The sequence below is a fragment of the Bombus fervidus genome, chromosome 9 (assembly GCF_041682495.2).
Source record: "Bombus fervidus isolate BK054 chromosome 9, iyBomFerv1, whole genome shotgun sequence".
Taxonomy (NCBI): Eukaryota; Metazoa; Arthropoda; class Insecta; order Hymenoptera; family Apidae; genus Bombus; species Bombus fervidus.
The window spans coordinates 7,305,491-7,330,644 of record NC_091525.1 but is presented as its reverse complement, the minus strand read 5'-3'; the positions used below and the strand labels follow the sequence as shown (position 1 = coordinate 7,330,644).

The following is a 25,154-nucleotide window of genomic DNA, read 5'->3' as shown; positions in this document are numbered from 1 at the left end:
GACGAATGTATAGAGGCAAAGAATAATTTAAAAAGATGCCACATCCGTGTGTCGTATGCGGTCGTTCGCGTATGAATCCAAACAATAAAGAAGAAGATTATATGTTTTTTGGATTTCCCGTTAACGATGAAGCTCGATGCAGAAAGTGGTTGGAATTTTGCTGTCGCGAAGATTTGTATAAACTTACAAAGAAACAATTACTTCAACGAATGGTATGTTCTAAGCACTTCGAACAGAAAGATTTTTTAAATGAGTATCTTGACAGATTAAATTGTAAGGCAGTACCTTCAATTTATGATCCTAAACAAAGTTTGTACAACATAACCTGCGTATTATGTGGTCGATTTCGTCGAGATCCATCAGATTTAGATTATAACGGCGTAACATTTCATCATTTCCCTGGCGAGGAATTTCGATGTTTAAAATGGCTTGATTTTGTTGGTGTAGATTCATATTATAGATTGACGAGAAAAGAAATTTTATTTTGTTACATTTGTTCAAAACATTTTGATCGTTCTCAATTTATGCCTGGTTATAAAAGCAGATTGATAGACAATGCTGTCCCCAATATCAGAAATCCTGATCAGATGGATGGATCTGAACAATATATTATGGAATTTGTGTTTGAATCAAAATATAGTTCCTCAGACAAATCTAAGAAATTAGAGCCTTTACCACCTGCTGTCTTAGAAAGTCAAGCATGTGCTGCTTGTGGTAGATCAAGATCTGATCCAAGAAATAAAATAGAAAGATACAAGTTCCATCCTTTTCCTGCTTATGAAATTGGCAGGTGCTTAAGATGGTGTCAATTTTTGGGTAGAGAGGATTTATTAAAAATGTCACCAAATCAAATAAGAAAGTTGGTACTTTGTTCAAAACACTTTCAAACAGGACAAAGTTTTCATAAAGTTGGACCATGTGATGCAGTTCCAACTATAAAGGATATATCACAATTAGACTGTGACAATTCAACAAAAAAGATGGAAGATGACCAAGATATGTTAGAAGAAGCTAATTGTAATAATATAACTAAAGGAATTAAAAAGCAAGGTTTTTCAAGACCTTTAGTATCTAGTAAAAAACCAAAGGTAGATAATAAGCCCACACCTCTTGCAAAGAAACGTGGGAAATCTAAGAGGCCAACTCTTATTAACATTCCAAGGCCTGATCCTAATAATATTGAAAATCGTGTGATAAGAAAATTACCACTTCCTCCTACTTCCAATTGGAAAATTCAATTCACAGATCAATTTCAACCCATAACAATAGCAAATCATATTACATCAAATATTTCAAATAATATACAAGGTAACATAAAGAAAGTAATCCTACCATTTACTGGTGATATATCAAACTTAGGAGCTCCTATTCCAGTGCATAGTTTATCTAGTATTCCCCCTGGTTTATTAATTAAAATAGATCTTCCTGAACAGGAGCAACAAAAGATAAAAGCAATGAAAAAACAAACTAGACCAAAAATAACACATACTCCTATTGCTTCTAATGAAATTGATACAAGACAGCAAGTGTGGGTGAAAAATGGTGAAGCTTCAGTCACATTGCCAGTTATAAAACAGAGCAAACAGGAGACAAATAAAAATTTAGTTGAATTTTTGTCAACCTCTCTAGAGGAAACAGAAGGTAAAGTAATTACTGAAGAATTAGAAGTACACGAAGAAGTTGTATTACCACATACATTGGAAGTGTTAGATGATGAAGCAGCTAATGTGAAAGAAGAGCAATTTTATGAAGATTTTGAAGAAGTAGAATGCTTATCGTCGAAAGAGCAAAAACCTGTGAAACGTAGAAAAGGTTCAGGAACAATGAGAAGAACAATTTTTCCTATTAGAAGTGAAGTCAAATGTTTTCTACGCAAATTGGCACCTCAAATGCATAGATTACCTAGGAGAGCTAGAGCACAGATGAAACTTGCAATTGTTAATATGGTAATTGATCATTTGTAAATTTGCTAAGATATAAATAAATCATAATATTTTTAAGAGTATATAATTAAATATAAGTACTCTAAACTCTTATACACATTACAGCTACTTATATATTAAGAGAAATTAGACATATACCATTTATACAGTGGTAATTAAGATATATTATTTTTATTATATATTTATAACATGATGGTGATAGGTATGATAATAATATATCTAAAGTAACAAAAAGTTTTGTAGAGTACAAATGATATGTGTAGCAAATTATTCAATCATTTTTATGTCATTTGATTTTATTATTGTTGAAATGTACATTTTTAAATAACAAAGATATAGTACTGTTATAAAGATTTTTAAGAACTTACAAATTTTTTTACAATTAAAAGTAATTGATGTTATATCTTAAATTCTTATAATAGAAACAAGGTATAATTTCAGTTTGTAATTTATGTGAATGTGTCTGTATTTGTATGTATGTACATATGTACATGTATATATATAGTGATATTATGTTGCAAAAAAAATATGTAAAAAGATTTATGGTGCAATAAAATTTTTTGACAAGATATTGAAATATAAGATGAAAACAATTTAAGGATGTATTTTTTAAATCAATTTGGATATTTTCTTCAAATATACAATGTAGTTTCAAAAGGTTAAAGTTTATGGAATATAAATTTCAAAGGTATTAAATCTGGCATGATAGGTATCCACATTTTATCTACATTAGAACTATTAATATTTGGTTGTTCTCGAGGGTAAAGAAGTAATGGTTTAGAGAAATCTCCACTTAATCTGATAGAGTTTTTTATCCACAGAACTTTTGCTGAAGCAATTGATTCTAGCATAAATGATTGAAATCAGGATATCATTTAATTTTATTGTATATTGAGTGAATTTGTACTTTTACTTACCTACATTCACCTTAGGTAGTAAATAGTGTTCTGTACCAATGCCATAAGATACGAATTTATTTACTATTTCTTGATAGTCTGTACATTTACACAATATGCCAAGAGGATGCTCTACACAAATATCAAATTTGGGGTACATAGTTTGCTATAAAATACTACAATTCTGTGATTTAGTATAAGTTAATATCAAAATACTGAAGTTGAAAATGTCTGAACTCAGCAACTTTAAAATTATGCATGTGTAAATAATTTAATGACCTTTTGTATACATGTATCTACTAGTGATCTATTATAATGCTTTTGCATTATTTTTATTGTATTAGTATATGTGAGAGGTGTAATTAGAAAGTGCACAAATCAATAACAATAAAAACCATTGTATATATAACACAAATTAATACAAGATTTTGGTGATTGTAATTAAATTAAGAATATCTTTCAACATAATACAATCGAGAAGCCAGCTTCTCTGTATTTATGACTTTCGCATGGAATTGAAATATAGTGGCAGCCTACGAATCACGCACAGATTATAAAAGCTGGATATAAAAGTTGTGCAGATGAAATAAAAATTTTTGTTTTCATTCTTATAATAATTATTTTCTTTTGGCTATTTAATATAAAAGCATTGATTAGATATTGTTAAGAAATGTTATTAAAATATGGTAGGCATTCATTTCACTGTATTTGTACATTATGTATGTATATGTCCAATAAGTACAAGCTGATTTTAAAGTCAATGCAAATGAATTATTTATATATTACACCTAACTACGGAGACTTTGTAGTCTCATTTTCATTTCTTCAAGTTCCTTATCATCTACTTTTTCAGTTTCTTCTTCTGCAGAAGTAGATGCTGCAACAGATCCTGGTGCTTCTGTAACAACTGCAGGAGCTGTACCTAACTGACCTGCAGTTACTTCCCATAAAATCTGTAACATATATTATATATTTTATTAGTATGTCGTTTATGTTCTTTAAACATATCCAGATGACCTACTTTATCAATTTCCTCATCCGCTTCATCTTCTACTTCTTCAGAATCTTCCACAGATTCCATAGTTTCATCTAACATTTCTTCAATAATACCAGCTTTCATCATTTCCTTTGATAATTCTCTCATTGTCGCTGCTACTTCTGGTACTCTTACTAACGATTGCATTGCTTGCATCACTTCTGTGGATTTTTGGACTGAACCAGCAACTCTAATCGTTGCTAATTGATTCTTCATTTGCAACGAAACAGAATTCATTTGTGCCTTTGATGTGTGAAGCTTGTTGCAAGCTTTACGTGCACGTATTATTTCCTTTGCTAGAATTTTACAGACATCCTTGTCACCTTTTTTTGCTGCTTCTTTTAAAGAACGTTTTACCTTTTCTTCTTCTCGCTGAATTGCTGTACATGAATGTTATTTACATTAGAATATATTCTATAAAATACTACTAGTAACGGCTTACCTCTAACCTGTCTATCCATTTGATAGCCTTCTTTCCTTAATTTATGTGTCCATTCTTGAACCTGAAATACGATTTCTTGTAAATAATTGAGTAGATATTAGATTTTCATTTTATTTCTAACCATTTCTTTGGGATTCTTTTCCTGAGATTTGCCAAACAAGCCCATTTTTTTGCTATGTTGACAGAAGTTCGTGTCTGCCAAACATAACCAAACTACCTTCCAGTCGAATCACAAATTATTCTAGGTAACTATTAGGACTACGTCATTGCTGTATGAATCACCAATCTTTACACGGTAATAAAAAACAGAGACTAAAAGGTATAAAAGATAAAAAGAGAAGTATTTAACGCGATAAATATATGTTGATATTACTATTCTCCAACAAAATTTTTCAAATTATTTATTTAAAAAAAATTGAGAAGGGTTTAATCTTCCTTAAATTCTTTGAAACATATATTTTATTTATTTCTTCTGTACACTATATAGGAAAATTAGAAAACAAATATAACATACTGAAGTATAAAAAGGTATTAAAATGTAATCAACTAACTTATAGAATAATGACATACATTATACATTTTAAAATAATAAAAATATGTTTATATTCTATTATTTGTAGTTAATACTATGTCTTTTAACCAATTTAATACTTTTGTCACTATTTCTACTCGTTTGTCCGCGTCTTCATTGATGTTACGTTGATATCGATATCTCTCAAAATCAAAGCTTGTTGCATCATCGCGTGGATTATTTTTTATCCTGCTTTCTTTGGCATCAGCATTAGTTTTATAATTTTTTGATCGCTCATTAATCTTTTCTTCCGCGCTAAAATTCCACGCAGTTTGCATTTTCCCCGAATTCAGAGATAGATTGTATCTTCTCGCGAAAGTTTCCACGGGCATCGAGAAAATCTGTAAGCTGTCGTCAGCTGAATCATATCTTCCTCGTTCGTTCAGTGAAACTGATTTCATCGATTCGCGTTTGAAAATTCTTCCATCTGTCTTATCAGCATTTTCCGTTTCTAAATTTCGCTTCACAGTTTGAAGAACGTTACCTTTCTTTGGTACGCAACAAGGGCACTCCTTATTTAATAGTTGTTCGCAGATCTTCCTAGAAATCGATAAAGCGTAAGAACCATCGTGTAGTTTTCTTATCTCCAAGGGTAGTTTGACACCGTCACCGATGTAAAACAACTCGGAATTTTGAAGACTTTGCACGTCGTCCGCGTTATTTTCATTTTTCTTCGTGATTTTCCCCAAATAATAAGTAAAATCGTTTGCGGAAGTAGCATCATCATCATAAAGCGCCGTTGTCGAATTCTTATTTTCCAATTCCATCGATCTTTCCGTACTTTCAGCCGCTTCTGTACGCATAACATCAGCATTTTCTGCTGGATTCATTGATGGAGAATCATATTCTACAGGCGTGTAATCTTCTGTTTCCGTAGATAGAGATTTGTCCTGAGTATCTAAGGTAGCAGCAACGTTCCAATTTTCGGTGGAAATCGAATTATATGTTGCAACTTCATGAATTTCTTCCAACGTCGTCGTCTCAAATTCTTCGATCTCAGTTTCTTCTGCATTATTCGGTGTTTCATTTTGTTGAGAAGATTCTTCTGTACCCTGATCTATCTCAGTGATTGGATAACTGGTAGCATCCTCTGTTTCAAAATTCATTGCTTCTCCTATCATTTCTTTATCCGAAGATTCCATCGAAGAAAGTGTTTCTTGATTTTCTATACCTTTTTCATATATAGACGATTGTAAAGTGGATTCACTTTCTTTCTTATCGTCTACATCTACTTCACTTTTGGCAATATCCAGAAGCTTATTCATATCGATATTCGAAATATCAAAAGTGGTAGATTCAGGTATATCCTCTGTCGTGGGCATGTCTTCATTTTCCATTTCCATTATGCTTACTTCCTTGTTTAATGTGCTTTGAATAATCGAATCGATATTTTCATCGTCTGTTACGTTTTTCGGCTTGAAGGTATGTCGAATGCTTTGTACGATCATGTTCTGAACAGCAGGATTCTTAGCTGCCTGTAAACCAACAGCTGGGTCACGCAAAAGGTTTTTAACGCGAGTCTGCAGTTTTTGTAAATTTGTCTGAGCATGATCTTCTTCGTTCGAAGGTTCCAATGTAACCAAATTCGTCACCCATTTGCCATTTTTGAATTGATGCTCCTCGACAGTCATCGGTGGAAGTACTGCTTTGGAACTAGGCGCAGCAGATAACGTGTGTCGTAAATTATCTTTGATCACGTTGGTGGCCCAGTCACTGTCAAAGGTCTTTCTATCCATTCCAGTTACTTTCGACAGAAGATTCTTTACTTTATCCAGAACAGTGTTCTCTATCGACGGCATGGACAAAATGCTTTTCAAGTTCGGAACTTGTACAATTTCCGGCAGTAGATCTTCGTCCTTTGCTGAACCCACCGTTTCTTCATTCTCGTTGCCATCCATTTCAGACGAGTCACCGGTGGCAAAGCTATTAATTACCGTTTTTATCGATTTCTGGAGCAACGTGTTGTTACAGAAAGGCAGCTGTTTCGATGGATCATTTATTCTTATAGTATCATCGTTGTTTCTGCTTGATTCCAAAGTCGACTGCAGGGAAGGATCGTCCTCATTTTTGTTGTTCTGGATCGTCATTCGTTCTGTTCCCACCTCCTCATTGCCCATATTTATAAAACCTTCGGTTGGACTTCTTCCTTCGCCTCTTTCTTCAGACTTATTAGGTTCGACATTTTCCATTTCGTAATCGCTACTTAACGAGTCAGAATTATTGTTCGTTTCCTGCAATTCACTCACAGAATCTTCCGCGGAAAATTTCTGGTTCGATGGATCGTCTTTATCATTGATCCTTGCTGACGTATCGGCCTCATTTGAGTTTTTCGAATCTCCAAAATTCAACGTCCTTGTTTCCTCTATAAGAGAAGATTCTCTGTGCTCAGAATCCTCTTCATTTTCTTCTGTACTCTTCAAAGTAGGTTCTAAATTCTGGTTTGGATCATCGCCTGCATATTCTTCTTCATTCCAATTAGGATTATTTCCTTCCAACTTAACGTTCTCTTCAATATTTCCCTGATCAGGGTCGTTCGCGCCATTTAAATATTTTGTGCCCAAGTTCAGTCCATCTTCTTCAGATTCTTCCGAATTCTCAGCATTTCCTTGATCAGGATCCTCCGCGTTATTTAGATCTTTTGTATACAAGTTCATCCCAGCACTTGCAGGTTTTTTGCAATTTTCTGTCAGATCATTATGCTTACTCTGTAAATTGACATTATAATAACGATTCTCTCCCGAACTTGGATTCACAGCAGTTTCCGTGTTGCTTATAAGATCACCGTAGTCGCTGGATCCGTCGTCCCCAGTTTCGTTGTCATAGGCTTTCGACGTGAAGTACGCCGCTGTAACTTCCTTAATATTGGAATAATCTAGGGCTCCGCTGTCCGTCGTTTCGTATTCATCCGCGAATTCGTCTCCAAAGCCCGTAGATATTGCATCAATCGTGTTAGGATTAGCAGCCTGTAGATTAGGATCTTTTTTGGAAGATTCAATCGGTCCCATAGATGTTAAGTGATTTTTCGATTCTGGTTGCACGGATTGCGAATTGTAATCAGGATCATTGCAATCTTCTTCGTTACTACCCGAAGTATCCTCTTCTACAAATGTTTTTGAAGATGTTGCAGGAATCGTATTTTGAGACAGACTATCGCCAACCATATTTGGAGGACGCTGAGTTTGCCCAACAGTTGGTTGATATTTATTTGAATCGTGTTGACCAATCGGTGTTCGTTGCTCAACGATCGAATTGGGTCTATTACCAAATGCTTTCAATGGAATATTAATATTTGGCGTTCTTTCTTGACTTGGGATCCCGGTCATGGAAGGTCGAGGATTTGGGTGATAAACGTATGGAATGTACGGTATTGTTCCGTGTCCCTTCTGGGGAGAAATTGGGTTTACATTGTTGGGTATATAGCCAATAGGCGAATGTCGAGAAACGATAGGGTACGCCGCAGGCAATTTTTTGGATAAAGGTGATCGATGTGGAACATTTGCGTGAGCTGGTTTTAAACGTTGCACGCTACCTATAAGTGGATTTTCATTGTTAGGTTTCCTCGTTATTGTAGGTTTCTTCGTTCTTCGTGGCTTTGGAGCAACATCTGACGTGTCTTTTTCAGAAGAAGAATTATCTTTTTCTTTGCAGTAGCAAATGAATTTACCATCATCGTATATACTCGTCTTTGACGTCATATTTTCTTGAGCAGCACCCACAGTAGGAGCTCTGAGTGCGAATTCTTTTCGAAGCGAGTCTATTAAACTTTCGTCACGAAAAGTTAAATTCTTTGCTTCTTCTATTGTGATTGGGCGTAGTCTAGGTCTTGTCAGAGGTCTCTTTGAAGAAAGCAGTTGCAAGTTTGGCTTTAGACCAACAAAATATTCACGATCTCCTTCATTGTTTGGAGAGTTTTCTGTATTCTTCGATTTCAACGCGTATTCCTTGGGTACTCGCGCTGAAATCTTTTCCCTGCGGAACGGTGTCTTACATCGTTTCGTTTTTTCGTTTTGGCACTTTGTATTCTCTTTTCCCTTGGTTGTTGGCACCAGAATTAGCAAACTTCTTTTATTACTATCTTTGGAGTCAGGTTCATCTTGCATTGGTGAAGTACCTGAGATTGTAGTACTAGTTCTGGAAAAAAAGTTCGATCATCTATATTAAACACATGTGTATATATGTATATCTATGGCACTATTAATATCGAAATGTTAATTGTCTCAATAATTGAGATAAAATTAAATTTTTAAATAATTTATAAAACACTTATGAATAATACACGTATCGGAATGTTTTAATAAAATGGCGAAAATCTTTGATATAACAGTCATAGTTTGATATTTCACTTGCAGAAGATAATAGGACAAAATGATACAAAAAGATCTTATATAAAATGATATGATCTGAAAATGATCTTATTATACAGTCTAATAATATGATTATATATATTAGTATGATTATATATATATTAGTATGATTATATATACTATACTACAATACAAGAAGAATGAATTTTTTCGTAATTGCACTTCCGAGCAATCATTTAATTAAAATATTATAAAATGTAGGTACACATTAATACATGATCTGAAAATGATCTTATTATATAGTTTAATAATATGATTATATATACTATACTACAATACAAGAAGGATGAAGTTTTTCGTAATTGCACTTCCGAGCAATCATTTAATTAAAATATTATAAAATGTAGATACACGTTAATACATTAATGTATAGCTGCTATAAATTAATAATATTTCTTAATCATAACAAACATCGTAAGTAAAATAATCATAAATTTCTTTCTACAGCGTTTATTTGAAATGTTTAAGTTTCGACGAGCTGATCATATTGTATTATAATTTCAGGAACTTTTGTTTTCGTCGTGAAGCCTCGATACTTCCCGGAAAGAGAAACAACGTTTGGAAAATATGCGCAGCGAGACGATGTTATTAGAAGGTCGTAAACACAAAATCGTCTTGAGAATAGAACGAGGGTTTCGAGCGCCCTTGAATTAGTCTAGCTTTGACCGTGATCGCGATAGCATGCGTAAAATCGGTACGATTTTATACGCGTATAATTTTATAAAGTGAAATAGTGAGTATTATTTAATCAAACGCGATCTCCTGCGATGTCCGGTACTTCCGGTGGAATATGAGAAGTCAAGGCCGTGACAGGGATCGTTCGAGTTACCTCTTGGTGAGTGACCAGAAATATATCCTATAAAAATATTGGATTGTTTGAAAAGTTTTCTTATAGAATTAGAATTTTATTAATTAATCTATGCACTGTTTCTTTTAACCGGCTAGTTTTACTTGTATCAAACAGTTTTTGTAGCTTTTTAAAGTATTCTGTTTCTTGTCATTAAATGCTAAATAACAAAAGATAATAGTATACATAAATGATGACAATAAGATCCGATACTTTTAATTTATTCTTCTACGATACACAAGATGTAACAGTGTCTTATCGAATGTTTCTACGACTTGAAAATACTACGAACTTTCCGAACAACTCAATATTTTACCCCTAATTGTTGTCGTGGGATCCTGGAGAATCTCAGATGTATATAAATATTGTCATAATTTCATTTTAAAATAGCATATATCGCAAGGTTTTGCTAATCTTTGATTACGTTGAGCTTGTCAGTTATAAATCGTAAGTTGTGATTCGAATTTTCATTAAAACACTTCAGGATCCCATAAGAAAATTCATCGTAGCTAAAAGAGTCGGTGAATAAATATACTTGCAAGACTCATTGAAAATGCTACGAGATTTTCCGATTTATTTCGCGATTCACACACATACACACACGCGTGCGCGTATGGGTATAAATTATGTTGATTCGGTGCTTTCTTTCGAATTCGAAATTTTATCATCTTGGTAAGCAAGTCGACGGTGTGTAATTTAAGTGACGCTGACGCTAAAAGTTGCGCCAGCGTTGCTCTTGGGCGACTAACATACTTTTGCGCTTGCAACCCAGCAGATTGGTTCCTAATCCGGAATTCGTCCAAGAAGGAAGGTCGTTTGAAAAATCGAAAGAATGTTCCGATGTACTCGGTGGGAAGCTAGATAAATGATACAGGATAAAGAGAATTTATGAGGGAGTAGCAAATCCTACAGTATGGGGCGCTGAAATATATTTTAGAGAAAATTTGTTGAATTATCTTTCGTAAATATGATAGTCGCATTCACCGGGGAATATATGTGGGACTACTACAACAGACTGCCGCATTTTTAAAGAATAAGATTTGAGATATGTTTCCGCGAGGACTCACTTTACATACACTATCGTCTATAAATATTTGAACGCATTACTGCACATACATAGAATACAATTACCTCAAATAAAACCTTTTTATCTAATTTAACTTCGGTAACCATGTACTATAGCTAGTACTAGGTTGTTCATTTGGTTCATGTTGTTCACGTTCAGCTTCGGCTTTATTTTTTCAAGTATCAATGAACAATTGATTTTGGAATATTCAAGATCTTCTAAGCACCTGTTGCATAATAAACTTAGTATTTCATTTAACGGTTGTGATAATTTGATCCCAGGTGTTTTATGAAGTAAAGAATATTGACGATACAAAGAAATTCTTTTATTTCATTTATTTATTCAAATATAACAGAAAAATGAGCCTTTTGACCAAATTGCTCAACGTAATCAAATACTTATGACCGGTAAATGTATGTGATTTGTTGAATAGAAAAAGCAATTCTTACCTGTCAGTGGTAAGAGTTTCGATGTCTTCGCTGTTAATGTTGATGCTTTTCGAGTATGATGTTGCAATGAGCGTAAGAAGCAAGAACCATGTAAAGATAGGAGGATGCATGATGATCGTGGAAGTCACTCTTGATCATTGGTGAGTCGTTGCGCGTTTAACATTAAGCTGCTTACTAGCTCGAAGTGATGTGTACTGAAATCGATGGACAACTGTAGAACTTGGCATCCGATGCATATATCCCTCAAAGTTGCATACGTGTTTTGATATGTTTGTATTGCAAAATTTATGGTGTCAGGTAATTGCATTTTGCAATGTAAAGGAGTAAATTTGTTATGTATCTTACTACATGTGGAACATCAATAAATGATGCTAATGTAAACGATATTACATATACGTTTTATGTAGATTATATTTAGTAATGTTTTTAAAAAGAATAGATTATACATTGCATCAATGTGTGTTTTATTTGTATTTGGGAGCAGAATTAATTTCATTCATCGAAATCAAATATAATTTGCAGTAATCTTTATTTGATCAAAGATATTAAAATATTAGAAAATTAAATTACAAAAATAGTGTAGATAGAAAATCAGAATATATATCTTATAAATTATGTAGCGTTTAATAATGCAAAATATATTATTATGGATTATGGATATCTCGAAGAATATTAGTGATACCATTAAGTAATATAAAAAACTTCTTCACGTTCACTATCGCATTGTGAAAAATACTCTGACCAGGGTCAACTGACATTGTAGAATTGCCTCGTGGTTCCTCTTTCAGAGTCTTGTTATACTTCTCATCCAGATTCATAATTAACTGTTCCACCGATCCAGTAAAATTCTCTGCTTTATTTAACCCATTGACCACAACGTTCCCTAACTTTGGTATGCTTTTCTGTAGAAGCGATGACAATCCATCATCGTCTTTTTTATTTCTCTTTATATTTTTTCTCCTGTTAATATTCCCTTTCGCTGTAAATTTTTCAAGTGGTATCTTCTGAATCAAAGATTTTTCGACGTCGTCGATCTGACTGGATATCGGATTCTTTGGGTTGTAAGATCCGTCTAGATGTTGCAGTACAAATGGTTGTACCTTGAAAGAAAACCATTTGAATTTTATGCAAATTTTAATACAGAAGATAAAAGAAAATCACTATTATTCGTTTTTAAACTTTTAACAGTATAGCTCGAGAGAGATTCAGACGAATCGATGAATATAATAGTATCATGAATATTATTATATAGGTAGGTAATTATAAAGCTGAGAATGAACGTGAAAATTCATATCTTTATGAATATAATTAAAGAAATAGAATCTAAGCAGAGATTCGCTTCATTCGCTAAATATTATTACGACTATTTTATCACTTTCGATATTTTATATATTTATTTTTTTATATTCGTATTCTTACGGATATTCTATGGATTTTTGCACTTTTAAATTTAGAGATAATTAGTTTCAAAATCGTTTATTCCGAGTTCTTTGTTTTTTTATTACAAAGATAAAGGATCAAGCCTTACCTTATCCGCTTTATTATTCTTGCCGATCTTCTCTTGATCTATCGTTTCTCTCCGCGGTCTGCTGGATCTTTTTACCCACGGCAGCACCATTAATACTTCACGTTTATTAGAAAGTGATTCCTCTTTTAAATCCATCTCCTTGTTACTTTTCTTATTCCTTTCATTTTTCTTTTCATTACCAAGTTCTTGCACCTTGGATACATTTTCCTCCTTATACGAAGCATCGTCTGAACGTTTTTTGCTTTTTCTCAATTCTGATCCTTTCTCTATGAAATCTGACTCATTTTGGTAGTCTTTAAATAGTTTTCTATATGGATCGACAGAGTTTTTCTTAGTAAAAGAATTACGTGATCTCGATGGTAAAGTACTTGTAATTTTCAGATTTTTAGGAAAATATTGATATTTTTTAAATTCATCGTTATTTCTTGTTTTCGTTAAATAAATCTGTTTCTTTATATTTGCTACCGATTTACCGTAGAATTTTTTATCAGGAACTACGTTGAAACGTTCTTTCGCTTTTTCAATTCTCAGTTTAGATGGATTTTCACCAGAGATCTTTCCTGGACTCTGTTTTACATGTAAATAGTTATCCAATTCAGTCTTCTGACTTACTTTCGATATTTTACGCATTAAAATCGAAGGCACAGACTTCAAATATTCTTCTTTTGATCTAGTATTCGCATTTCTCCGCATTCGTATGTGCGTTGCTTCTTCTTCTGAATCTCCTTTAGAAATATTAGCGTTTGTGGCATTCTCTCCAGGAATCAGCGTTTCAGAAACATCCGCTCTTTCAGGTTGTATTTCTTCCTCCGAAACATCTCGATAGTTTTCTCTCTGTCTCCTGTTGCTCTGTGTATCATCATCCAAAGACACATTTTTCTTAGAATTCTCTCTGGTTACAGAAATGTTCTCGAACTCCCCATCTTCTTTATCTTCATCCAAATTTTCTTCCGACAGTTTTTCCTTCGAAACATTTCGATAATTTCCCCTCTGTCTCCTGCTGCCTTGTGTATCATCATCTAAAGATATACTTTGGTTAGAATTCTCTCTACTTTCGGAAACTTTTTCGAATTCTTTATCTACTTCATCCTCATCGACATTTTCTTCCGAAACATCTCGATAGTCTTCCCTCTGTCTCCTGCTGCCTTGTGTATCATCATACAAAGACACATTTTCTTTAGAATTCTCTCTACTTTCAGAAATGTTGTCGAACTTCTCATCTTCTTCCACATTTTCTTCCGAAGCATCTCGATAGTTTTTCTTCTGTCTCCTGCTGCCTTGTATATCATCATACAAAGACACATTTTCTTTAGAATTCTCTCTACTTTCAGAAATGTTGTCGAACTTCTCATCTTCTTCCACATTTTCTTCCGAAGCATCTCGATAGTTTTTCTTCTGTCTCTTGCTGTCTTGTGTATCATCATCCAAAGACACACTTTCCTTAGAATTCTCTCTACTTTCAAAAATTTTTTCGGACTCCTCATCCTCTTCTACACTTTCTTCTGATAGTTTTTCTTTCGAAACATTTCGATAGTTTTTCTTTCGTCTCTTGATGCCTTGCATATCATCATCCAAAGACGCACTTTCCTTAGAATTCTCCTTACTTTCAAAAATGATCTCGAGCTCCTTATCTTCCTCTGATTGTCTCCTTCCGGTTTCTTTTTTCGATTTTGAAATCGAATTGGTGAAATGTTCGCCTTTATCGTCCGCTACACTGCGTCCTGTTAATTTCTTAAAAAGTTTGTCAGTAGTTTCAGAGTCGAGGTTTTCGATTAAAATTTGTAAAAGTTTTTCAGCGCTCCTCGACGGTTTTTGAGAATTTTCACTTGGCATTTTTCCTTCGCGTTTGTCAGTTGTTTGACGAATTCTGTAAGGCTCGGAGCTCGAGATAGAATCCCAATTGACTTCGTACTTATTTTTCGGAGCGATCTTTCCCCGTGAATTGGTTCTCGATGTCGGTGGACTGTACAATTGCAACGAAGGATGTCCTCCTTTGTACTCGGAGGGATCGATTATGTATATTTCTTTGCCCCCGGGGAACTCATCTGATTCTTCCTTAGTATATTGAGCGGCTTTAAAACTTTCCCGGTAAGGCTTCTGTAGCAGTCGATTGCGCCTGTACTTGCTATTGTAGAAGGGACGCGACGACAGTGCCTGTTGAGCAATTTAATTAAATGAAAAAGTGTACAATTAATTAAATAAAGGAGGATCCTGATGAAAGACAATAAGAAACAAATGAATTACCCGCATATTCCTCTTCCCTTCATTTTCTGGATCTTCCTCGTAATAAAATATTCGTGGTCTTTGTACGTCTTCCACTAGAGCAAAATAAACCTTATCATTTCCCTTATTTTCATCAGATCTTCCTCCTCTTGATATTTTACTCTGATATAAATTAGTCAATTGTATAATCTTCTCTTTTAATTTATCAGGATTAGGATGTTCTATAATTGTAGTGTCGCGAAAGTTTCTTCGATTATCAGGAGTAAAAACTCTTTGTCTGACATTTTTCGCTCTGATGATCTCAGTTACTGGTACTTCTATCGTTTCTACCTCGTCGCTCGTACTGGCTTCTCTCTTCAAATCGTGCTGCATTGGTGGATACATTAATATATACGCTAATCTCTCGCGATCGATCATATCTGCAAAATCTTCGCTGGTTCTGACCGTCTCCCAAATCTCTCTTCTTTTCAGACTTCTCTTCTGCTCGTCCTTTTCCTTCTCTACCATATCGTTGTCATTTTTTTCGTATTTCTTTAACGTCACTTGTCCTTTGTTACTTAATTTCTTCCGTAATTGTTTAAGCCGTTCCGTTCGATTTCTTCGTTGTTCCTCATACTTGGGCGATCTCAACCTTGGGGCAGACATAGTGCCCGACTCTTTCAATTTACGAAATAGATCCCTTATCGCCTTCAGTGTTCTTATTCTCTTCCATAGTTTAGATTCTTGAGGCTTAGAAACATTTAATTTCGTCTGCTTCTTACTTTGTTTAGGTGAGCGAGGCCGGTTTGCGAGCCTCACTTTTTCATGGGGAACTTGCTCCAGTTTAATCTCTCGTTTCGAGCTTGCTCCGACAGTGTTACCGTTATCGTAATTGTTTTCAGATTCTTCCTCGATAGTTTCCTCTGATAAAGTGGCCGTCTTGACTGTCGTGCTTAAACTCCCTACTTTCCGAGTTTCAGCTTCTTCAGCCTCCTCAGTTTCTCCCTTTTCCTTTGCAAACTCTTCAACGACGAAGGGCGTAGAATATCCTTGATCGGGCGTAGAATATCTTTGATCAACCGCAGTATACCTTGCACTATAAGTCGATGTGTCCTTTTCATTCTTTTTATCGAATTGCCCATGAAAAAACACTTTCTCGTCGTGTTTCAATGTTTCCAAAGATCCAGCTGAGCTCGTCTCTTCTTTTGAGTCTAAAATTGTCGATTGATCAGTAGGTAGAATTTGAGAATAAAATTTAAGATCTGATTTGCTTTGCAGAGAGGGAATATTTGGCTCAAACTTCGCCCCAATATTTTCCTCTTTCTCAATTTCCGATGACGCCTCTTCTCTATCTTGTACGATTTTCTTACTCCCAGATTCATTTGACGGTTCTGCATTTTCTATAGGCGAGGATTTGAATTCTAAAAATTCTTCTTTGTCCGAATCATCGTGTAGGATCGATGAAGCTGTATTTGCATTCAAATCCTCTGTGCTAGCTTCAATTTGTAACGGTGTCTTTGTATCTCGACCAATCTTCGGGTTTGAAGATTCAGCTTGCGAATTTATTTTCTCTAAAAGCTCCTCTCTGAGTTCTGAGAACACCTCTACGTCTGCATCCTCGCGTACACCTGATTTAACTATGTCTTTTCTAAAACCCATGCTTGCCTCCTTTGGGATTTGTTCTATTTCAGATTCCATTGATTCGATAGCTTCTCTCTTCGGTCGACCTTTCGAGTGTCTGATGACCCTGCAGTTGCAATTTTTCGAGTTCGCGTCGTCTTCGTTAATCATTTCTTGATCAAGTACAGCGTGCAAATCTTTGCTTTCTCTTTTAAGTTTTTTATTTCTAGGATAATCAGCTTCGATCGGGAAATCGAATCCTTTCAGAATAGACCTTAAGTAGTAATCAGAAGAAGCTTTTTCATTTGCGTAATTCTTCCTTTTATTGGATGGCTGTCTACTCAAAGTATATCGAAGAATGGTTGCGTCTGGTACGATTAAAGGGCCATATGTGGATCTATGGTTCTTAGGAAAATCAGTACATTCATAGTAATCATCCATTCCTTTTAATCTACTTTTATCGCCTTGTACTCTCTGAACTCTGTTTGATTGGCTTCCTACGACCCTAAATTCCTTCTTATTACCAGCTCTGTCATTTTTTCCAGACCCATAGGTTTTCATAATAAATGCATCAGGATCGATCAAAGGGCCATATACGAGTCTATGGTTCCTTGGAAAATTATTGGATTCGTAATAGTCATCCTGAGCTTCGTGATCTTTGTTTGATTCAATTCCTATGATTCTAGATTCGTTCTCATCATCAAATTCATTATTTTTCAAAGATTCATATATTTGCTCTTCCGACAGTTCGATAGAGTCTCCCAAAGCTACTTCCATTGGATCTTTCCAGGGTCTTGAGTCTTCGATGAAATCTATGGGATCGTAAAATGGATAATCATCGGTGTCATCAACTTCAGTCCATAGATGATCGTTCAGGTAATCCATCTTCGAAGGTTTCTTCCGAGAATTTCCTTCGATCTTTCGATTTCTCTGTTCATCGTTCCTCGAGCGATCTTTATTCAAAGGAGAGTTTCCAGCAAAGACGTAATCATAGTCTCTGTTTAGAGAGGAATCTCCAAAAAATACATCGTCGTTTGAAAAATCTTCTACCGGATTTGTATCAAAAATCCTGCGTAAAGTGCTCTCTCCACTGTCGTCGCTTTCAAATTGCACGAGACTCGGTCGCGTTTTTTTTTCAATATTCTTCAACCATCCAATCTTTGAATCACATTTACGTTCTTTGACGTCGTCGTCTCTGGATCCTTTTCGTAAAAGACTGTCCACAGATTCCCCAATCTCGGCGAGTAGATCCCTCTTAGTCCTTTTAGATCTTTGATCTATCTTGTTCTCTTGAGGATTGATCGACTCGTCCAAGTTAGTGCGAGTCAAACGATCGTACAAAGTATTCAGAGACTCTTTTACGCTGCGAGATGATTTTACTCGGTTTTCGTTACTTTCGGTTTTATTCTTCATAGTTCTTAGAGTATTCTGTATCTTCAACATTAGAGAAATCGCGTCTGTGATAAGATCGCTTATCGGTTTTTTCAGTTCAATCCTCGTATCGCTCGAATCCATTAGGTTTTTGAAACGCAAAAGACGTTCCTTGAATTCTTGTAATCCATCTTGTACGCTTTCTTCAGGTTGCTTCGAGGTTTCGCTAGTTTCCTCATTAGATAATCCTCTGATATTCAGTAGCGATTTACTCTCGTAATCGTCTAATTTCTTTTTCACGAATCTCCTTAGTCTTTTGAGTTCCCTTTTTATATTCGACTTACATATTGCGATGTTACTTCTCTGTCTCCGTTTTTCGTTTTTTATGGTTGCTTGATCTTTCACAGATCTGGTCACATGTATTCTTACATCCTCCGCCTTTCCCAGGTTTTGTAGAATTTCTGTTTCTATAAGAGTTTCCTTCTTTTGTGTTACATCACTCTCCATGCAAGATTTTACCTGGAAGAATCAGGCAATTCATTTGACTGGAATATATAGTGGCTCGCTATAACAATTTTCACAATTTCGTTAGCCCTGTGATATAACACAATTGTTTTAAATTCGAAACTAATCTGCAAACGTATGTAGAAATTTATAACATTATCTTAAAAATTACTTTTGTATCGTAAATTTAAAACGTTCTAGCATTATAAGGCATGTGATATATTTATACAAAATTACTTATAAAATTCCATTCAAAATTAATTTATACAAACGTTCAAATAGTCTCACGAGACACTATAGATAAATAAAACGATAGAGAAATGCATTTTATTATTACCTGTAGATCAGGAACAACCCAAAAACCAATATCGCCCGACTTCAGGTGAAGATCCACACCTTTTGTATCGTTCAAAACCTTTGGATATATCTCAGGAACGGTATCGTTGGTTAAAGTCAGCAATTTATTGTTTAAGAAAATAGTTCTAAACAGCGACGGAGCATATGTGTATAGCAAAGTAAAATATTTCATATCTTTACACGATTGCAATACTCACTTGGCAAACATTCTGTTAGCAGCATCGAAACCCGGCGAAAGAACGTATTCGTGAACAATGGTAATTTTGGCTGCTTGGAAATTAATCGTGGCATCTTCAGGACTTAAATTCACACCAAAGATCACGATGGATCCTTTCTTGTATTTATTCGAAGCTTTCGCGCATTGGCAATACAGGTAGATGTGATTTTCGTTGCTGGTTTGAATCTTTGCATCGAATACTTCTCGTCCAACGAGAGTTTTGTGAAGTAATGACACCCAGTAATCCTGTGTATAGATCGACGTGTTCATCATCAATTTCTGACAAGAGGATTCGTTCATGTTTTGAGAAACTTACTGGCGTCGGTCGTGTCAGGTTTGTTGGTTTCCTCATCATCACCTTTACATTTATCTTTGCAGCGTTTCCTAGTCTTCTTGTCAGAACGAGCGCTCCGATGAATAAATTTTTGCATTCTTCTGGATTGGACTCAGCTTTCAACGAAATAATAACAATTAACGATTGTATGTTATCGATGATGTATTTTTAATCGGTGTCAAAAATCGATATTCTGGAAAATAAATGAACTGCTTCTATGGAAACCTCTGTCACGAGGTCCGCAACCCTATGATTTAATTAGATACAAGTCTTCTATCGTATAATTACAGATACATTGGAAAGATTATGTGACGCGATAAATAACTTGTTTGAAAACTTTCATTCATTTGAGAATGAAAGATATCAGGGTATTCCTTTGCTCTGCTGGCGAAAGGCAAATACGGGCAAGCGTTCATTTTATTATGAACCTTTTAATTAATACGTCCACAAGAAATTTCTGACACGCAACTATCTATCGGAAATTTCTTACCAATCCATAATGGTTTATTCTGTATGAAATGACCTATAACTCTGAACATCTCTTCTTTATCCTGCTCTAAATTATCTTGATGTATGAAAGCTCCTCCATTTCCCAAAATGATGCTGGCAAACACGCTGCAATCAATTTAAAATAGTATCGTCGATTTAATATTTCCACGTGAAACGATGCGCAAGAAATTTTATCAAGTCTATAACGATAAGAAATTTACGGATGCCAGGTGATCGCCGAAAGTGCAGGCGCGGCGACGCTGAAGTAATCTCGAAGATATTTTCGTTGTTTATCGGTGTTATAAGCCACGACATCGGGACCAGCAACGATACTGTTCGAATATCTAGGAAATTCGTTGAGTATTTTTCGCAAAGCCATCGTCTGTCTCCCTAGATCATCAGCTGATAGATCGCATCTAATTTGACATTCTAGAAAATCGAGCTTAAAGTAAATCTCTTCCTTTCCATGGTTAAACGAACGAGCCTGTCAAAAGCTATACTGATCAACTCCATCGTTCGTAAATTTCTTAAATTCGTTACGCAAGCGATTTGTTTAATTTTTGGAAATTTTTGGAATTGATGAATGTAACTTCTGATTCGAACGTTTCAATTGGCTGAATTAATTTACCATATCCTAGTTGCCAGCTCGCGTTAAAATGCATATGGTCGCTAAAAGAAATTATTTTTTCCGCATCTTCGGATTCCTCCGATTCCTTTTGTCGATTGTCTGGCGAAATGCAGTCGATCACATCCAATCCTGCCTTTCCTGCCCACTGATGGACTACAACCCAATCTGACTCTACGATCACGAAACGTTATTGATAGAACAGAATACGGTGATGGTTTTACGTAGAATATGGTATAGTATGTCACAGCGAACGATTCTACGAGGAACGAACACTATAACAAATAGCCCTTAGGAATAAAATCAGAATGTTATAACAAATGAGATCACATCATGTATCACCACATCGTGTTTTTTATTGTTTGCAAGATTGAGTTCTAGTCCAGTACGATTAATTACTTATTCGTTATAAGTTCAGTTCCTATAATTATTTCTAAGAGCAAAAGTATTCTTTAAAATTACTTTACTATCGTAATCACAAGCTAGCAAAATATACTGAAAAAACTGATTAATATAATGCGTAAAAATTAAATAAATTAATTCTATATATTATATCTTTACACTTGTATTTTTTATTTTGCGTAGACTTATGGAACAAATTATCTCGAAATATTTTAATGCACATTTGATATACCATAGAACGAAATGATACTTACATTACATAGTACAATTAATTGATTCTGGTATAAGCTGCTGTACCAATAGACAACCTAACTAAAGAAGGTTCAAAGTTTCTTGGAATTCTGTGTTTTTCCAATTACAACCTTTCTTTCGATCGACCTATTCATTTGCACCATCGAATGTACGCTAGGTATGATAAATAGACTACACAAAGGTTGAAATTTGGATCAGGTGGAAGACTCGGAGTTTGATACCGCGTCGGATCGGATTACGTCGTAAAGTCACGCAGTGAATGTTAAATTACTAAGCTCGTTAGGTGGCTAACGTTTGCACCTTGGTACAGGCGTGTAAGGTTTGCATGTAATCAGCGAGAGTGGCTGAAGTAACGCGAGGTAACCACGAACGAAACAGGTGTCTACAGTTCGAGATGGAATGTTGATGGTATGCATGTGTGTCTAACTATGGTACGTAAACGTTCTCGTTTCTCTTCGCAAAACACGTCACGTCTGTATCGTGTATGGACGTGCACTGGTGCACGAAGCATTGTTTAGGTTAATGCAGGCAGTTTCTGCAATTGGCTGACCACGGTGTTGTATCGGCGGCGAAATTGGCCGAGGAAGATGTGTGGCAGGCGTTTCGTTGTTAATGTAACTTTGAAGTGAACGGATGCAAGTGGATCCTTTGTAAGCCGCCGTCCTTCACATTACTGCCTAAATTAACCATGATAATGGTCCGTATATCGGCTGTATCGTAGTCAAGTTAGCAGAATGTATATGGAAGGAGAATCTACTAACTGGCGAACTGAGTAGATTATGTACATTTCCGTCCGTAAGTCAGCCAACGTTTGTCTACTTTGACTTGATTTTATAATATAGGATATAAATATTTCCTTTGCTAACCGAGTTTCTTTCGAATTGTCAGGAAAATTTCTCTTTGATATCTTAATTATTAATAATAGAAATAGAGCTTTCTCTGATGTTTGTGTAAAGAAGACTTGAAATTGGTGTTACCGAAAATAGATACATTTACGGTTTAATTAGTTAGTATATTATTTATTTAAATAAGCTAAAGGGATTAAAGAGTTGGCAATTGAGCTCACCAGATAGTATTGTTTTTCTGTTATCCTCTTTGTCTTGAGAATTCTTATCGCCGAAGTAGGGAAGAGAATTTGGTCCGGCGAATCGTAAATATGCAGGACCTAAGGCTCTAGCCATGTTTATGCTTCTTTCGAAATCCGTGCTGAAATTGCAACGATCACGATTCGCATGTTAAAGATACGATAATGTTAGGCAATCTGGTCCTAGATACACACACTACGTACTTGAGAATATGAACACTTGGTTATCTTTGATAGAATTTAATATAGTTGTAAAATTAGAAATATATAGGCAAACACAGGACTATTTGTCTTTTATTAAACCTGTCTTTTAAATGATACATTCTGAATATTACGCCATTTTATTGATAAATTAATTACACTGTCACAAAAGGTTGAAACTTGGAAGAATCGTGTATTTAATTTGAGTGCTGTATCGACAAGGTTTTAAATGAACAATTTAAATTTTGCGTGATATATATCAGTTAGTTCTATACAAAGAGATAGAAATTATTCCTTTTGATCATTATTTTACCCCATTAAACCGTATATTCCATTAATATTCGTATATTATTGATATAAATCGAGCAATGTGTCCACACGAGGATCACAGAGAAAAAAGCACGATACGTGAAAGGAATATTTTTATATAAAATAGCTAGAAATAGAGAGAACCAGTTTCCATTGAAGGAAGGTGCAACCAAAGACATAATTCTTAAAACAAACAATATTTGAATATTTTTCAATATTTTCATATTATGACAAGGAATATTTTTTAAATTACCAAGAGAGTAGAAAAATACATGTCTACCTGCAAGATCAAATGGAAAAACAATTTCGGTAATACAAAATTAGTTTGATTGAATGCATTGAATGTTAAAGCTTCTGTCCGGTAAGAAGTGAAAAATGTAATTCATCACCTTCTTCCTCTGTAGTCCTCGGACGTACTTGTGAATAACTCAGCACGCATAAGCGTGTCTTCTCTCAATCATACAAGATTTTATCGGAGATTTTCAAAGATTTTCACCTAGTTTTTGCGCTACTTCGATTTCTTCGAAGATCGATAACAGCAGTATTGGCAAGAGACGGCGGTGGTTGAAATTTAAATTAAAACACGTACACGCTTTATTTCGCCGAAGCTAGATTGGATTTGCGTTTCATTCAAAGGTTATACGTGTACAGTTATTCCGAAAGGTTTTTGTACGAGCTATCGGTGCCTGGCATTCTATTGATTGGTTTTAAATTGATCTCGAATTGTTTCATGGTCGTTTCTTTTTTTTCTTCGCGAGATTGTGTCATTATCGCGCGCGAAATATTTATCATTAAGTTTGAATTTATATTCGACGCCACTTTCAAAATCTTTTAAATTTAGTCACGAAGTAGGATAACCGCATTTATTATGGAACAAGATTAGCTATCGTAAAAAGCCGAAATGAGAGCGTTATAAATTCAACGTACGTACCTTAGCGCATTCCCGGCTAATAGGGTTATTGGATCAATGGTAAGACTGAGGAACTTCTCATCGGTTACAGCGATGGGTTCTTTCAAGTTGACGTTCAACGTTATCTCCTCGGTTAGAGAACCAATCACGAGATCATACAGAATGAATAAGAAGAAGAAGCTCTGCTTGAAATATTTCATTTTGTCGATCGATTTAGTTGCCACTTGAATCAATTCAGGAAACTTTCCATTTCGTACTTGGAAAACTGTTCAAGGTTTTGGTTCGTTTGGGACGTTTCGCGGGAAGGTTTTTATTCGTACTGAAGAACGATTGTTTGGAAAATAATAAATGGCATCGATTGACAAGTAGCACGTTTGAACGCTTTCGAAATCGCTACGAATTGTGTAAAAAAAAATTGGGAGTAGCGCGAACTGCACGCACAGCGGAATGCACCGGTTGATTGTTGAAATTCCTACGTCATCGTGATAAATGGAACTTAGCGTTTTAAAGTGTAATATACGCTCATGAAAGTGTTTGAACACTCTCCTTAGGAAACTTTTACGTGTATTGTATAACATATTTTGAAACTTCACTGTTGCTGTGGTAAGGTACGTAATAGAATTGTCGCGATTATACTATTGAAAGAAATCGATTCGAAAATGTACGTAGAAGTTACAAGATGTACGCAGTGAGACCCGGATAATCATATTAATATTTAATATACAATTTCTAATTGCATCAATACGTAATTAGTAGCCATGATAAATTATGAATTATATAGTAAATGATAATATGAGCTGATTGGCTGCGATCGCGATTAGTTTTACATAATTATGTAGTCAAAATTTATTTATTATTACCTTTTAAAGGATAGTTAGTAATTGCCACGATTTAAATTCCATATTCGTTCGTAAGTTAATTAACTTTCGCTCTTTCCACTATTCTCAATTACCACGCGTCTAAGCGAATTCGTCTCACGAGTGCAGCGTTCAATTCATGGTTCGTTGCAAATTAAGCGAAAATACGATAAATCTAACGAGGTGTTTTAGCTAAGTTAACATTAATTCTATCAATCGAACCGGTAGAATTTCAGGAAGGGATCAGGGTGATATAATAGGTCATTGAAGTGATCATA

The 25,154-nt window shown here is 34.9% G+C and overlaps 5 protein-coding genes across 6 annotated transcripts; 1 reads left to right on the top strand and 4 right to left on the bottom strand.

Annotated features, from left to right (window-relative positions):
• Positions 1–35: 35 nt before the first annotated feature.
• On the top strand, positions 36–3,600 carry LOC139991257 (uncharacterized). Its single transcript, XM_072011233.1, has one exon. It carries the CDS (start codon positions 36–38, stop codon positions 1,962–1,964), a length of 1,929 nt encoding a protein of 642 aa, XP_071867334.1. The 3' UTR covers positions 1,965–3,600.
• Positions 2,603–2,999, bottom strand: LOC141445835 (uncharacterized). Its single transcript, XM_074111915.1, has 2 exons — positions 2,861–2,999; positions 2,603–2,787 (listed from the first exon to the last, which is right to left on the bottom strand). Exons 1-2 carry the CDS (start codon positions 2,997–2,999, stop codon positions 2,603–2,605), a joined length of 324 nt encoding a protein of 107 aa, XP_073968016.1.
• On the bottom strand, positions 3,222–4,591 carry Vps24 (vacuolar protein sorting 24). The gene is made up of 4 exons (XM_072011234.1): positions 4,439–4,591; positions 4,318–4,378; positions 3,861–4,255; positions 3,222–3,792 (listed from the first exon to the last, which is right to left on the bottom strand). The coding sequence occupies exons 1-4, from the start codon at positions 4,481–4,483 to the stop codon at positions 3,628–3,630; spliced, it is 666 nt and encodes a 221-aa protein (XP_071867335.1). The 5' UTR covers positions 4,484–4,591; the 3' UTR covers positions 3,222–3,627.
• A 255-nt stretch (positions 4,592–4,846) lies between these two features.
• LOC139990848 (uncharacterized) lies at positions 4,847–11,861 on the bottom strand. The gene is made up of 2 exons (XM_072010402.1): positions 11,615–11,861; positions 4,847–9,019 (listed from the first exon to the last, which is right to left on the bottom strand). Exons 1-2 carry the CDS (start codon positions 11,722–11,724, stop codon positions 4,918–4,920), a joined length of 4,212 nt encoding a protein of 1,403 aa, XP_071866503.1. The 5' UTR covers positions 11,725–11,861; the 3' UTR covers positions 4,847–4,917.
• A 263-nt stretch (positions 11,862–12,124) lies between these two features.
• Positions 12,125–24,644, bottom strand: LOC139990847 (uncharacterized). 2 transcript variants are annotated; one of them, XM_072010400.1, is made up of 11 exons: positions 24,041–24,644; positions 22,582–22,721; positions 20,865–21,035; positions 20,458–20,665; positions 20,238–20,362; positions 19,730–19,863; positions 19,394–19,659; positions 19,177–19,321; positions 15,387–18,854; positions 13,143–15,296; positions 12,125–12,714 (listed from the first exon to the last, which is right to left on the bottom strand). In XM_072010400.1, exons 1-11 carry the CDS (start codon positions 24,217–24,219, stop codon positions 12,259–12,261), a joined length of 7,446 nt encoding a protein of 2,481 aa, XP_071866501.1. In that variant the 5' UTR covers positions 24,220–24,644; the 3' UTR covers positions 12,125–12,258. The 2 variants fall into 2 exon arrangements, with proteins under 2 accessions (XP_071866501.1, XP_071866502.1); XM_072010401.1 differs by lacking the exons at positions 22,582–22,721; positions 24,041–24,644 and adding an exon at positions 21,518–22,330.
• Between the last annotated feature and the right edge of the window lie 510 nt (positions 24,645–25,154).

Bases quoted from the DNA above. Each gene is read 5' to 3' on its own strand.
- LOC139990847 (XM_072010400.1), bottom strand. From the start codon at position 24,219: ATGAAATATTTCAAGCAGAGCTTCTTCTTCTTATTCATTCTGTATGAT. The intron at 21,036-22,581 runs GTGAGCTCAATT...TCGTGATCGTAG, and splicing joins CAGAAAAACAATACTATCTG to AGTCAGATTGGGTTGTAGTC. The intron at 19,322-19,393 runs GTGAGTATTGCA...GTCGCTGTTTAG, and splicing joins GCTAACAGAATGTTTGCCAA to AACTATTTTCTTAAACAATA.
- LOC139991257 (XM_072011233.1), top strand. From the start codon at position 36: ATGCCACATCCGTGTGTCGTATGCGGTCGTTCGCGTATGAATCCAAAC.
- LOC139990848 (XM_072010402.1), bottom strand. From the start codon at position 11,724: ATGCATCCTCCTATCTTTACATGGTTCTTGCTTCTTACGCTCATTGCA. The intron at 9,020-11,614 runs GTAAGAATTGCT...CTTTTTTTCCAG, and splicing joins GAAACTCTTACCACTGACAG to AACTAGTACTACAATCTCAG.
- Vps24 (XM_072011234.1), bottom strand. From the start codon at position 4,483: ATGGGCTTGTTTGGCAAATCTCAGGAAAAGAATCCCAAAGAAATG. The intron at 4,256-4,317 runs GTAAGCCGTTAC...ATTCATGTACAG, and splicing joins AATGGATAGACAGGTTAGAG to CAATTCAGCGAGAAGAAGAA. The intron at 3,793-3,860 runs GTAGGTCATCTG...TATATGTTACAG, and splicing joins CGGATGAGGAAATTGATAAA to ATTTTATGGGAAGTAACTGC.
- LOC141445835 (XM_074111915.1), bottom strand. From the start codon at position 2,999: ATGTACCCCAAATTTGATATTTGTGTAGAGCATCCTCTTGGCATATTG. The intron at 2,788-2,860 runs GTAAGTAAAAGT...CATTTATGCTAG, and splicing joins ACTACCTAAGGTGAATGTAG to AATCAATTGCTTCAGCAAAA.